A 15,238-nucleotide genomic window follows, 5' to 3' on the forward strand; every position below is an offset into this window, starting at 1 on the left:
GGTGGCCCTGACTCATGAAGGGTGGAGTGCTCTGGTAGGGTGTGACCAAATCGGTTTTAAATGAACCCTTGTTTTGTCTCTTCTTGCGCACATGGTCAGATGGTCCCAATTGTTCCCTATATGGGATCTTATGAGGAAGGTGTGCCAAGATTGCGTCCCGTGTTTGTTTCCTTATGTGGTTGGAAGCCTACGGACGGGGACCTGACTGTGGCAAGGTGAACCCTCAACCCCCAGTTCTGTCAGGCTTACAGGAGTTAGCTGGAGAAGGTCAGGAGAAGGGTGGCATTAGACAGCTGGGTTGGCCTCCGGGACCTTTGACCTAATCCAAACCTTCAAAACCCCACACCCCAACCCCTGATCATTTGCAAAAGTTGATTGGGTCTAGACATTGGTTTAAATGGCATTTACCCCAAAGTCTACCCACAATGATAACAAACACTAAAATGAATTAAGGGCTTCAATGACTTATGGACTCTGTAAACAAAATGAGGGTTTTTCTGTCCTCTACCTTGTTCCACTTCTTGCTGTCTCTTTCTCTCCATCTTTGATTGAAGTAACAGTATATTCCCTGCACAGTGCATTGCCTCTAGCCAGAATACAGGAATACAGTACAGTTTGAGACACAGTCCAGTTTGAGACACAGTCCAGTTTGAGACACAGTCCAGTTTGAGACACAGTCCACTGTCAACTGAATTAAAGTGAGATCCGGTGGGATTTTCAGCGACATCATCCCAGTATAACACCTGACCATTGAGCCAAAGAGGTCCTATCACATGTCCCACCACAGAGAGATGTTTGTTCGACCATGGTGTGCCTGACAGCAGTCTCTGGGCTTTTTCAGAATCCATTCCAAATGCTTTTAGCCTTACAACAAGCTTATAAACACATGCAAACTGTGCCATTAGATGCATGTAATCTGTTATTAGAGAATCTCCATTTTGCTCTTAAGGAGATTTGTGTGTTTTCATACTAATGGTGCATTGGAATAAAGACTGGAGTGTTTTGTTGGCTTTCTTTCTGTGCTGTAGCGTAGCTTTATAATCCAGGGTGAAAGGTCTCCAAGCTAAATGGATGTTGCCTGAGAGAAATAACTAGGCATTAACATTACCAGAAAGCCATTCCGATACGCAAATGTTTATTATTATTATTATTTATTTTTTACATATGCCTGAATGTTAAAAACCTATAATCAGCTTTCAGCTTTGTGTTTTTAATCTTTGGAATAAAGAAGACAATGTTTATATATTTGGCTTAGATTTGTAACCCCATCCATATGGTTAAAAAAGCTCCAATGACCAAATCCTGAACTCATACAAAAGTAAAAGGTCATTGCAATTTACAGGAATGATGCTCTACACTTATACACTATTTACTTAGATGTATCTAAAATGTGTCTTAATTGGGTAGATTTATGTCCAGATTATCATTTGAATAATACATCTTTAAAAAAAATTTAAAGATAGGCCATGTAATAACATACACATTATATTCATGTTTGTCCAAGAAAATTAACCAAAAATAAAAATGTCACCAAATCACCACAGATCTTTGAAAAAAAAACAGAGTTCAAGCACGAGTTTGACATGATAGCTTGTCATGATCATTTCCCCCCAAATGGTTGATATAACATCAGATAGGTAATGTGTGTGTCCTCGGACACCCCTGTAGTGTAATTTCCTTGTCTGAAGCAACACCAACAGGTGGAGGCGGCTATTTTTGGAACTACACTGAGGAGACTGTTGGAGTCAGTGGGAACAGTTGATGGGAAGTTTTTCTTGATGGCTGAGATTGCTGAGAAAACAGGGTCCAGCCACTGACGCAAGGCAGTGGGTCCAGCCCAGTGTCAGTAGACGACCTGTGGCAACATTAGCAAGAATATTCAGGAGTGACAGTGGGTGCTATAACACACTGTGTTGAGTGGAACATACATTTATGACATTGCTTTGTTTTCGCAGGGATTTCTTATCTTGATGTAGCTGTGTTTATTTTTACTCTGTGTACAACCCCATTTCCCAAAACGTTGGGACGCTGCATAAAATGCAAATAAAAACAGAATGCAGCAATATGCAAATCACTTATATTTAATTGAAAAAAGTACAAAGAGAGCATATCAAATGTTGAAACTGAGAAGTGTTATTGTTTTTGGAAAAATATGCACCCATTTTGAATTTGATGCCAGCAACACATTTTGGACAGGGGCATATTTACCACTGTGTTGCATCACCTCTTCTTTTAGCAATACTCTGTAAACATTTGGGAACTGAAGAGACCAATTGCTGTAGTTCTGAAAGTGAAATGTATTCTCATTCTTGCATGATATAGGATTTCTGCTGCTCAACAGTTCGGGGTCTCCTTTGTCGTATTATTCATTTCATAATGAGCCAAATGTTTTCAATGGGTGGCAGGTCTGGACTGCCGACAGGCCAGTTTAGCAACCTGACTCTTTTTTTCTACGGAACCATGCCGTTGTAATACGTGCAGAATGGCATTGTCTTGCTGAAATAAGCAAGACCTTCCCCAAAAAAGACGTTGTCTGGATGGCAGCATATGTTGTGTCTTCACAGATGTGCATGTCACCTATGCCATGTGCACTAATGCATCCCCATACCATCACAGATGCTGACTTTTGAAATGTGCACTGATAAGAAGCTGGATGGTCCCTCTCCTCTTTAGTCCAGGGGGCACGGCGTCCATGATTCCTAAAAACAATTTCACATTTTGATTTGTCTGACCACAGGACAGTTTTCCACTTTACTTCAGCCCATCTTAAGTGAGCTCAGGCCCAGAGAAGGCAGCGGTGTTTCTGGTTCTTGTTTATATCTGGTTTCTTCTTTGCATAGTAGAGTTTTAACTTGCATCTGTGGATGCAGCGAGGTACTGTGTTCACAGACATTGGTTTTTGGAAGTGTTCCTGAGCCCATGCAGAATCGTGAACCCTTGCATACAGAAATTTCTCCGGATTCTCTGAATCTTTTAATGATTTTATGTACTGTAGATGATGAGATCCCCAAACTCTTTTTTTCTTTTGAGAAACGTTATTCTTAAATTGTTGTTCTATTTGCCCGCATAGTCTTTCACAGAGTGATGAACCCCTCCCCATCCAAATTCTGACAGACCCATCCTCTCTGGAATTATCTTTTAATACATGCTACTGATCTGTTGCCAATTTACCTTATTAGTAGTATGATATTCCACCAGGTTTAGTTTTTTTAGCATTACACAACTTTTCCAGTCTTCTGTTGCCTCTGTCCAAACTTTTTGAAACATGTTGCTGGTATCAAATTCAAAGTGGGCATATATTTTTCAACATTTGGTATGTTGTCTTCGTACTATTTTCTATTGAATATAGTGTTTAAATGATATGCACATCATTGTATTCTTATTAACATTTTATGCAGCATCCTAAATTTTGGAAACAGGTTTATCGATAATGCTTCATTAAATTAGTAAAAGACACAATGGAAAAGGGTAAAATAATGCCTTTTATTTCTGGATATGAATGCTCTTGAGCGACATTCTGCATTTTTCATCCTGAATCAAATCATTGTAAGGAACAGAGTAAGAGTAAACAGTGATATGAGAATATGTTTACTTTTATTGTACTTTCTGCAATTGTTGTATGAATTTCACAAATGGCACCGACATGAAAGTTAACCATGTTAGGGTATATTGATAGCTGTAGTAGTATTTATTGGGCCGTTATGTAAAGATTGATTGAAATAACTTTTCATGCGGTATGTTTTGATGCAAGTAGTTGATTGTGTCATATATTTTGTGTTTTGAGAGTCTTACTAGATTTTGCTAATAAAATGTGTCATTTTGGCGAACAGTGTTTCAGTTTTTGCCTGCATGTTAAGTGTTTTGAAAAATTATGGTTGGACAAAAGTTCTCAAGCAACTGTAAAAGCTGTGGATCAGAACCAAGTCACAGTCAAGGGGATAAAATGGGACTTAGGAACGCCCCATAGCCTCAATCAACTCAGACTATGGGTGGGTTTATAGTGTGGCCAATCTATGATACCTGCTGGTTGAAGGTTGTTATGAGGCCATTGGAATGTACATTCAGTCGTAATATCCCACCATATTATGACAACTGGTATATCAGTGAATGGCATTTCCTTCACCATCAGTGGTAACCAAACATTCTCTACAGTTTATTTATTTTTTCCTACATACAGCAGGTCTGTGTCCGATTAAAACATCATGTTACATTCTGTCCCATCAAAACACCACATTAGAGTGTGCATTTAAGCTCCTAAAATCATCTAATCCATTAGATAAAAACACATTAAACATGGAATGGTTTGACACGCATGTGTGTGTGTGTGTGTGTGTGTGTGTGTGTACAGTATGTGCGATGCCTGTGTTCCATAATTCCCTAACGGTCAAATACAACGTCTCTTATACAACACAGACACACTATTGTCTCATGGAGTCAAATGAGATTCCATGTTAGTTGATGTAGATGAATTATGTATGTGTTGGTGTGTTGACGTGTAGGGGAGACACATGTTATCACTGCCTGTCTCCCTGGGAATGTAGGACAACATGCTTCGGCATAACAATGCACAATAGTCTTTAGTTCTCACAAACAACATGGCCGTTGGTTCTGTTCTTAATAAAAGAACACTTGTCTGTTTTTATGTGTTCTTGTAGACACCTGTGTTTTCTGGGAATTGTTTTAGTACCTAGAAATGCATGCAACGTACAGTACAGGGGAGGTTGTGATATGGACATTCCAACAGAAGAGACCAACCCTGTTTATACTGAGCATGAGAAATGGCTGGATGAGTATCATGTAGTTACATTTGTATTTGCTGGCTTTCAATGCTGGGTTATTGTCATAATAATTTGATATATACTGTTCCTAAAACACCATTCTTTTGCATCTGAGCGTTGAGCTGATATTTGTGTTTGAATATACACCCCAGTGTAAGTGTGTCATGGTACAGAAAAAGGTTTTTAAAACAAAACAGAGTTATGCTACAAAGCCTAAAGTTGTTCTTGAGTCTGAATACTGGTGCGTGTTTCAATATACATGTTTTTAAACCACAATGCTGCGTAAATGGCAACACCAAACCCAAAACAATTTCCGTAGATATACTGAAATATATAATCGCATATGGTATTTAACTCATGTTGATTGATACTGAGAGCGTATGAAGAATATTCTTTGTGTTTTGAATTCAAGCTTTTTCTTTGAACACTATATTTAGACAAACCTGAGAAGTGACAGTAGGAATAGGTGGAAGTAGGAACTGAACCTCAGGTTTCCACAAAAGTAAATGTACTTTTTCTAGAAATGTAAATACAAGCCACCCCACTTTACAAAAATTGAATTTAAAATCAATGTAAATCTACCCAAATGAATAGATACATAAATCAATATTAAACATAAAAATACTCCAGAAAAGTTATGTAAATATTAACAAAATAGAGTTAGATAAACACCAAAACGGTTTTCAACCGTTCTTATAGTGCTCCCAGTTCCCAGTTTTAAGGGGTGTTAAAACAAGCCAGGGGAGGTTTCAAACTTGTTTCACTAGTCCCAGCAAAGTTACGGACGTTATCTCCTTGAGGTTTGTGGCAGCTCAGTTGCAACTAGTTTTATTGTTAGAAATCACTTCAGTTTGAGTAACCAACGGCATAGTAGAGACAGGTCAACGGTAGAGACAGGTCCCCCGAATGTCAGAAGCAGGTTAATTGTTCCCCCCAAATAATGAACACTGCAATAAAATTTGAATGTACCCCCGACAATATCAGACTCCCACGTGACGTCTATGAGTGTACCTATATTTAAAATGCTGAGTTAATTGATATCATATGTAAGCTTATCGACCTCCCAATACGGATTGTTATAGGCCTATATTCAAAATATTTCTAAAACTCAATCAATTTCACATCATAGATGATTATGATAACGCTGTAGCAGGACATCAAATAATTACTGTATTTCACATTTTTATTGTGAAACCAGAAGATTAAAAATAGTCAGTCACAAAACCCAAACATTTTGACTGGCTCCTTATTGACATTTCCTGGTAATGGACTAGCATGCTTGGGGCTCCAGGGCTTGTGCAGTCGTTGGATAGCCGGTTTTCGCGTGTGGCAATGCGTGTAGAATTTCCTCCGCTAGCAGTGAAGTGGTGCTTATCTTACTGGTGTGGGTTGTAGGGGAAGCCCTATGTTTGCCGCGAGGGAACAGCCTAGAGAGCTGTTCCGCACTCTGTACCAGTGACAAGGGCGGAGGCATGGTTTTAAAACTCCGAGCACAAGGCCCTTTTATTGTTTAACATCCACAAATGCGATGAGGGGATTAATGAAGCGTCTGCCGGACCCATATGTCCCTTCGTGTCGCGTGGCGCTTAATTAAAAACCAAAGGCCTATAATATTGAATCTTGCAGGAATAGTCCCTGTTCTTGGGCCACTGCCCTACTCCTAGCAAGTGATTTGCTGGGCTACTTTTATAAGTCAAGTAAATCCGATGATTTTTTAATTTATTTTCTGACATTGTTAGTCTATTTTAATTTTGTGCGTTAGGTTAAAGGGTCGTTTTTCTGATATACTTTAGGTCTTAGGATATATATTATATTTTGGAATACTTATAATTGTAAATATTTATTTACAATTATTAACCTATATTATAGAAACATATTATTTATAGCACAATTATTTTGATAACGTTTATTGTGATCAAGGCTGTTTATTCTGCAAGCATATAGCAATGCTAGTGACACACTTTAGTGTCACACTTTAACAATTTCAGTTTAAACTTGCTCGACAAAACATCGTGCAAATCCTTTGAGTCTGTTTCCTGATTCACAATATGTTAACATTGAATCTCTTAGTAGCATTTTGTGGCAAGTATTCAATAACCAATCATTTTCAAAGCCTTTCTGACAGTTTTACAATACCATTCCAATAAGTATGGAATTTTCTAGACCCAGTGCAGGCAATTTTTCAAACCGCAATATTGCGCCATTGATCACTGTTATTGATTGGGGTTGCATGTATTGTCTTTCCTGCGTTCAACAAGTGGCCAGTCAGGACAGGGCTATTGTGATTGTTTTCAATAATTTAATGAATGTTCGTTTTTGGGGGGGTGTTTTTATTGAAGCAGCACAGTTTTTATCTTTCTTTGACCAATCAGATTCGCTCTTTTAACAAGAATTGTCCAAAATCACTATTAAACTGTAAACACACATTTTCTGTCTGTGCTTCTGATTTTAGGCCAATTTATCATCTAATTCATCTGTTCACAAATCATATAGCAAGCACTGTTATTGAACAATATTTATATGTACCATTTTCCTGCAGGAATAATGTTGTGTAATGATTCGGTGTTGGATGTTGCCTTTTTACTCAACCAGTGCATGCTGTGACTACGATTATAAACTTTTTAATTTGGTGCATAGTATGCCTAGAGGTCTACAAAAAATAATGTACAATATTAGGCCTCTAGGTCAATTTCCCTCTGACAAAAACATTAAGTCTATTTCAAGTTGGGACACTTCACCCTATTTTGTAAGACATGAAACATGTATTATTTTTCAGCAGACGGTTTTGTAGGAATTAGAACGTCGATGAATGACTCAGGAGGTCTTAGAAACCGGCTCCGTGTGAACTGGACAACGCGATATGCCCTCTGAACTAAACAAGTCCCGTCAGTGAAATTTAGGATTATCCTTCCTGCGAGACAGGATTAACATAGTTTTTCCATAATACACATTCCTGCAACTGACACTTGAAATTGTGCAGTTTTTTATATATAAGTGTGTGAGTGCGTTCGCGCGTACACGGAAATTATGCTCGTGCTACAAAATAGCTGTTGAGAATTATTTGTTGTAAAATGCATTATTAGTTTTTTCAAAAATGTTTTAACAGAAAAACGTTACAACATCGAGGCTAATGTTGTGCATTAATATAAGATAATATACATGTTTTAAAAGTTAAACAGGCGACACTGTGGATCAGTTCAAACGTTCTTTATTTGTGTGCTTGGCCTTTTGATAGCAGTTTGGCATAACCTTGAGTTGTATTTGTTCTTAATGGACATTGATGTTTCAGGCATCTTTGCTGCTCATTGACGCGGCCATTCACACTGTTTGAAAATTCCCTATTTCAACTAATAATTAATCATAAAAATTTATATTTCTTTAAACACTTGGACATGACGAAAAAACTATTCAATTCACAGCTGGAAGATCGCAGATGCAAAACTCTGAATTGCATACGGGTACAATAAATCACAGTCTCAAATTCTAACACAGATATAAAATTAAAAACACATAGGGGAACATTTATGAGCACACGCATACTGGTTGATTGTCTCTTAGAACTAGTGTGTTATAAACATTTTTTCATAAATTAAATAGTGCATCCAGGTTCGCCTCAGAGGCGTGCGGCACACCGCTGTGCGCGTACACACATGCACACACACACACACACACATACACACATAATTCTTTGATCAAAGGGCCCCATTAGCTTGCCAACCAAGAGGAGAGGTTTGGGATGTCCTAAGAAGCTTATGGAAAGCTGACCCATTCCACGCGCTTAACCAAGGGTTGGAGCTTCTCTTGATCATTTTTTCTTAGGTTACAATTTTGTTCCATGTCCTTGATCAAAGTTAAGGAGAGTTCACTCTGAATTTTCAATTCAACCCTACAGGTGTGACACTGTCTGACAGACCGAGCGGCTGCTCCCTTCTCTTCCTCAGTTGGTTTTCTGGGCATAGTTTGACGTTCAGCTCCAGACGTTCCCTTTCCGCGACTCATTCACTGCCAACCTGGGCCCAACTGATGGCCTGACGTTTATTTCACCACATTGTGAAAAGATAATGTCAGTAACTAGTTTTTTTCACAACACCTGAAATTTCCACGACTGGTCTTTGTAATCCAAACAGTCCGCGTTGAAGTTGAGTTTCCAGGCTGCGGCCTGGTCTTTGTAATCCAGGCAGTCTGTTGGACCACTGAAGCCTAGTCCCGCTGCCCCATATCCCGGCGTGGAGAGAGAAGAAGCCGGGCTCAGGTGACTGGAGACCCCATTGCTGCCCATGGGGCTCATGGTGGAGCCCGCTGTGGATAGCTGGTGGTGCATAGGCGCTAAGTAAGACCCACAGTCCATCCCGCTGAAATACGATGAGGATCCTGTATAGCCTTGGCTGTATCCAGAAGCCTGGGTGTAGGTCATCGGGTAGGACCGTTGCATACAAGAGGAGGAGGAGGTAGAGAGTGGGTCAGAGAGGGGAGAGATGGAGGCGGGACTCCAGATGGACACTGGGGCACTACTGCTGCTCACGGCCGGGATTGAGGTGCTGGGGGGCGGTGTGAACTGGCCGCTGGCTCCGCTCTCGGAGCTGGCTTCTCTGATAGGGGAACTTTTCTTCTTGACGGGTCTCGTCTTGTTCTGTGCACCGCTTTGGGACTGCTGTGCCTGCTGTCGACACTTCGCCCTTCGGTTTTTAAACCATACCTGAAGGATGGATACGTTTGTTGAATTATAATAATCATACAAATTGGAAGGGTATCACGGTATATTATTCTGTCTAGCATTAAACAATGGGTTTATATATAGCCCGCTATCAGTGGATTCAAAAGGAAAGCATGGTAGGCCTATTCTTTAGGGGTTGAACACTCCCATTCAATTTATCAACACTCGGTGCCTGAAGTGGGGTCTGGGTGCTTGACTTCTCAAGCTCAAATTAATGAGGTGTGTGAGTGGTCTTGACTAAAAACCTGGACGGATGCTTGTGTTAAGCAAAGGTCTGGGAACATACCTGAACTCGGGATTCAGGTAGGTTGATCTTCAGGGCCACCTCTTCGCGCATGAATATGTCTGGGTAGCGGGTCTTCGCGAATAAGTTCTCCAGAATGTCCAGCTGAGCGCGGGTAAATGTGGTCCTTTCGCGCCTCTGTTTACGTGGGGTGGCTTTATGAGGAAAAGTAAACATTAATTATATGACTTTAAACATTTATTATTTTAATTGTATATAGACTAATCAGTCTACTGTATCCGAGAAGCATAATGTGGCAAAAAGCAATTAAGATAATAAATGGTAATTTGGTTGATATTATGGATTTTAGTTTGCATACGTTTTCAATACATGATTCGTGTTGGTTAAGGGGCATTAATAAATGAAATGTGCCCCTCACAGGCGCCAAATAATGGGTAAATATGATCCACTAATAGTTTAGATGATTCTCTAAATGCCTAAGGAAGATAATGTTTTTAGGTCAATGGAAAGATTTTATGCTAAGGATGTCAAAAGATATAATTAACTGAACAGATTTTAAATCATTTAAATTATTTTGCGAAGGCTAGCGTTATCAGTTCAATTAATCTGAATTTGGTTATAACTCACCCGGATACCCGACTGACGGATGAAGCAGGTCCATCCCAGAGGCAGACAAACTCAGGCCGTTGACCGTGTACGGCGGCTGCTTTAGATAAGACATCATTCTAGCCTCCGAACGAAGCGCAAAGTTGGAGAGAATTTTGAAAACAAAAAAAGCGTTCGAAAACACTCTTTTAGTTTAGTCCTGAAGTGTTGGATTCTTCCCGGTTCTTCTGTTGGAAAACTGAACAGAGGAAGACGGAAGACAGAGAGGGGGTTGTCTTGGTTAGATTATAAATCCTTGCTTGTTCGTTGGAAGCGTTATGTAGTCTTTACACAGCGAGGTGAACTTAAAAAATGAGCGTCGCCCTACACGCGCATCGCTCTTAAAGCAGACCGGAGACCCCCAGCTGTCCTTGTGGACTGAGGATGCTCTGTCTGACAAACGCTCGAGACACCGCACCCCCACCAAAACTCTCTCTATCTCTCTCACACACCCCCCAAAACAACACTACTACTTCCACCACAACCCACCACAACCCAAAACATCCCATAATTTCATCATGCCTACTCGTAGAACAAAAACATTGTCGTTAAAATTCGCACACGCATTGGGCCAAACAAGGCAATGTACACCATTAGCATAGAGCCCAGAGGTTAGAAGCAGCTAATTGTCTCCAGAATATACGGCATGATTGGGGGCCATTTGCAAAGACAAAGCCCACTGTTGACCAGATAAATAATGCTGATAACAAAATAGCTTTTGGCGACAAACAAAAGAGACAATACTGTAAACCGCAGCGCTCTCCATTTTTAGGCAATGAAACTAGCACAGCATCTTGAATTCTATTTAGATGGCCTTTGTCTGATAAAATGGCTAAATCTCTTGTACATGTAAATTCGGTGAACATTAAAATATGAAGGGCAATTTCGCAACCAAAAAAACTTGGGGTAACTCTTCCATTATAGTAATTCCAGACGAATTTTTTTTACACTCCCTAGGCGATTTCCACCTAACTAATGGCTCCCGGTAATTAGATTTTAGGTATTGAGACTATCGAAGAGTGTTGATTAGCAAAGACCACTTCATCTTAATCTAAACAAACAAGCACCGAAATTAAGAACCGATCAAATTTCGCTGATCCAGTGAGATTATTTAGAGAAAGCTATTGCCAACAACATTTTTATTTTGTAGTAGCCTGTAATTCTCGAAATGAATAGGCTGTATATAATTTGTTTTGATGAGTATAACTATCTTAAACAGCATTTATCCAATAGAAATGCATCCTCTCTATAAATTGGTGAGGGGAAACCCCGTTTTGGTTTTTGGTAGTAGATTAATTATTTGACTAGGTTAATGTTTAGCCTAGACCCATTATGGGCTATAAATACGGCACGTGCATTTTCCATCTACATTTTAAATATGATATTGCAATTCATTGTCCATTTTGGCCTGTATAAATATGTATAAATGCTTACCAAAATGGAAACACAACATTATAGGGTAAATTTATAACAAAACAATGGAATAGGGCAAAGAAACAATATATTATTTAAAACTTATTAAACGAATAAGTCTTAAAAAGTATTGCAAATCAATGATGCCACGTTTAGCAAATCATACATACATAAGTACATACATAAATTGATAGTATAAGTCTTTCGTTGTAACCCATGGTCCTATTAGATTGGAATCCTTCTGCACCTACCTGTAGAATCGAAGTTACAACTCTAAGTCCTCTCTTCTCGTGCACGTAGCCAAACTAGGAGACTTCATACGTTTTTATATAGGCCCATAACGGCCACCGGGCACAATCTGTCACTTTTTTACCCCAGACCCCGTCTACCGGTTGCTCCACATCCGTTCAATAATAATTACCCTGTCCAAGAATTAATTATTATTGCCCACAAGTTTTTTTTGTGCAAGAAATAAACGAGATAATCCGGACGGCACGCGCTGCCCTGATTACAGGACGCTAGCCGCGACTCCGCGCGCTCCGCATTCGGGCTGATTAATTTTCTGCGTCACGAAAATAAAACAAAGGCTGGCATTGTGTTTATTAAGACAGCTGACTGCCAGACAACCTAACCCCACCCCCACTCACTTTCCCAAACTTATACAGGTCGCGTAATAATAACAACAACAGTAGTAGGCTAATAATCAAATATATTATTGCACCCTGCATTGTTTGGCTGTAAATAGCCTATATAATAATACGAAGACCAATAATAATCGTATCAGTAACCCTATGAAAACATTGACATATATTACGGATGTTCTGATAAATGCTTCTGGTGTTTTAACTGCAAATTGAAGGCCTTTCTTTCACGCTTTCCCAGAAGACAACAATTCACGTTACTTACAATCAACATCCATACCAACATATTTTCCCTCGGCTTATCGAATTAGACTAAAGCATGTGTTGGGTTCTGAGTTCTCCGTACACAGCTCATTATGCTAGTGGCCAGAGAGCCAAAGAGGTGAGGGGTAGAAAAAGTTTCTTTTTAAACACGCCTCCCCAATTATCTCTCCATGCGGAGGTATTTACATCACAAAGAGCAGTTGGTGCTATTGAAAGGAAAGGGAGATAAATACACGATAAAGATAAGATGTTTTAAAATTGTTAGCAGAAATGTTAGCTCAAATAAATACGGTAAAAACGCCAAAGAGGAAATTATTGCACAAATGTATAGTCAGTCCTACAACAGAGAAAGAAAAGGTGCTCTGTGGATGGATGCAATGGAAATAATGGTACTAAAGAATGTTACAATAGCAAGCAGAATACCTACTTATTAATATTTTACTGAACAATACATTTCCGAAATATTTAGACTGCACACGTTTGTGGTAGGATGATTTGACAGTCTTGAGCTCAACGCTTCTCATAAAACTAGGCTACAGTTAATAGACTAATATGAACAATAAACAATTTGAAGGCGTCATCCGGGTAATTTGTTCAAATTCAAGTTTTAACTGATTATAAAAATGATGTGGTTGCATGTCTTCGTGTTTTGAGGAAATGCTAGTAGGACAATTTCTTATTTTTACCAGGGGGATATTTGCTAAATAACCTAGACAGCCAATCGAATAAAGCGAGGAAAATTAAGGGGAATGATAGTTGAACTTTTCCATACTGTAATAAGACTGTCATCACCGCAGCCCATACCATGGCTATCAACGTCTTTAAACAAAAATACCACCTCAGTTTATTGAGAAAAGCTCGCGCCCTGGATGAGTGAACGATGAGTGATCAGTGAATGTGTTCCCTGTCCGCTAGCGTACCACAGAGCCTCTCTCTTGATTCATGGCAAAGGTGACAATGACGCTCGAAGAGCAATCAAACGATTAATTATGCCAATAAGCGTTTCACACACATTAACTAGTCCCTACGGTATAGGGCAAAGAGTACTGACACCCCCCCTACACACACACACCCTGCAGGCAAACCGTTTTTGGTGTAGGCTAACTATGTTAGTTCAAACAAAAAATCCATGGCCTATTTAAACACCGATAAATATTACAATGTGTTAATTAGTCAATAGCCGAATGTTTTCAATTTGATTATCCAAGCTAGACCATTTGTTGGTCGACTCTGATTTATTACTTCCAGCGAGGCCTTGCCATGAGGAAGGGGAATATAGGCTACATTCTTGGGGACCTGACTGTCACGGTTTGGTAAATGTAACCCTCTCAGAGAGGTTTAAAAACTCTGGCACACGCAGCACCCCTCATCTCTCTCTTTCTCTCTCTTTCTCAAAGGAGCCCCTTCTCACACTACATGCATTCACACATTATGTTGCTATTTGCTCGTTAATAATATAATTCGTCCTATTTTTCTTTTACACAAAACTAATAATAATAAATGAAAATAATACGTTTTAATTTGCAATAGAAATACTATAGTAGGTATAGTAAAACTATAGTATTTCAATAGTAGAAGAAAACTGTTTGAATATATGTTTTGTCTACCCATTTTACCTTTTTACATTTCAGTGGTACAAAATATGCTGGGATGTTTCAACTGCTTTTTCAAGAACTGGCTTGTCTGCGAATACAACCGCTACTTTTGTTTCCCTTCACCCACGTCCCCCCTCCACTCCTCCCCCTCCCATTTCTGTCATGGGGGACAGGTTGCGTTTTGGTAGGGATTAGCGTCTGAATTTGATTAGCCAGCAAGCTAATTGTTACCAGTGCGCTTTTCACTGTCTAGTTCTCACTGAATTAGTAGGCTACAGAAGCCTACTCACTGGTTTGGTGCAAAATGTTCTTCAAAATAAAATCTTTCTAGTCCAAATCCAATTTTTTTCTCTCTCCCTTTATTCGCATTTGCCTTTTAAAGGCTCCCATTTAATTACATTTCGACATGTAAGTATTTAAGTTGAGGATTTATGTTAAAATCTTGTTCTTTTAACGTTTCGTTGGTGCATGAGACCATCTGCTATATAAATAAATGACCTTAAACTAAATCAAAGGACGTCAGGCCAACGAACCTACTTTGTAAGAGTTCCGTCTTACTAAACAGGTCTCAAGTTCAATCTTTCGCACGCTTTTAATTTTAAGTTAAGTATGGAATGCAATTGATTTATTATCTAGTAGCCCACAGTGACAATTCCTTTGCCTTCATGTTTTAAGAGAACTTTAAATGATTAAATAAACAACTAATATCTCTAATATTTCTTTTCCCATGTCTCTCAGAAGCGTGAAGCCCTCCCTATTGCTCGTGGCTCGCGCTGTCGCCTTTCATCTCGAGCTCTGATACATAATTCATCGGTAAATATCGCATTGCCCCGGGGAGCGTTTGCGCTAAACGGGGCTCTGATTGTAAAAGGTGAACGCGCTTGTTAACGTCTGTGGCAATATGCCCTCCCTCTGACTCCAGGCGAATTGAAGGAGTCACGGTT

At 39.4% G+C, this 15,238-nt stretch overlaps 1 protein-coding gene across 1 annotated transcript; it reads right to left on the reverse strand.

Moving 5' to 3' along the window:
• Positions 1-7,970: 7,970 nt before the first annotated feature.
• On the reverse strand, positions 7,971-12,254 carry LOC105017544 (homeobox protein OTX2). Its single transcript, XM_010882238.4, has 4 exons — positions 12,046-12,254; positions 10,364-10,580; positions 9,779-9,930; positions 7,971-9,474 (listed from the first exon to the last, which is right to left on the reverse strand). Exons 2-4 carry the CDS (start codon positions 10,458-10,460, stop codon positions 8,860-8,862), a joined length of 864 nt encoding a protein of 287 aa, XP_010880540.1. The 5' UTR covers positions 10,461-10,580; positions 12,046-12,254; the 3' UTR covers positions 7,971-8,859.
• Positions 12,255-15,238: the final 2,984 nt, after the last annotated feature.

This window comes from Esox lucius, chromosome 18 (assembly GCF_011004845.1).
Source record: "Esox lucius isolate fEsoLuc1 chromosome 18, fEsoLuc1.pri, whole genome shotgun sequence".
Lineage (NCBI taxonomy): Eukaryota > Metazoa > Chordata > Actinopteri > Esociformes > Esocidae > Esox > Esox lucius.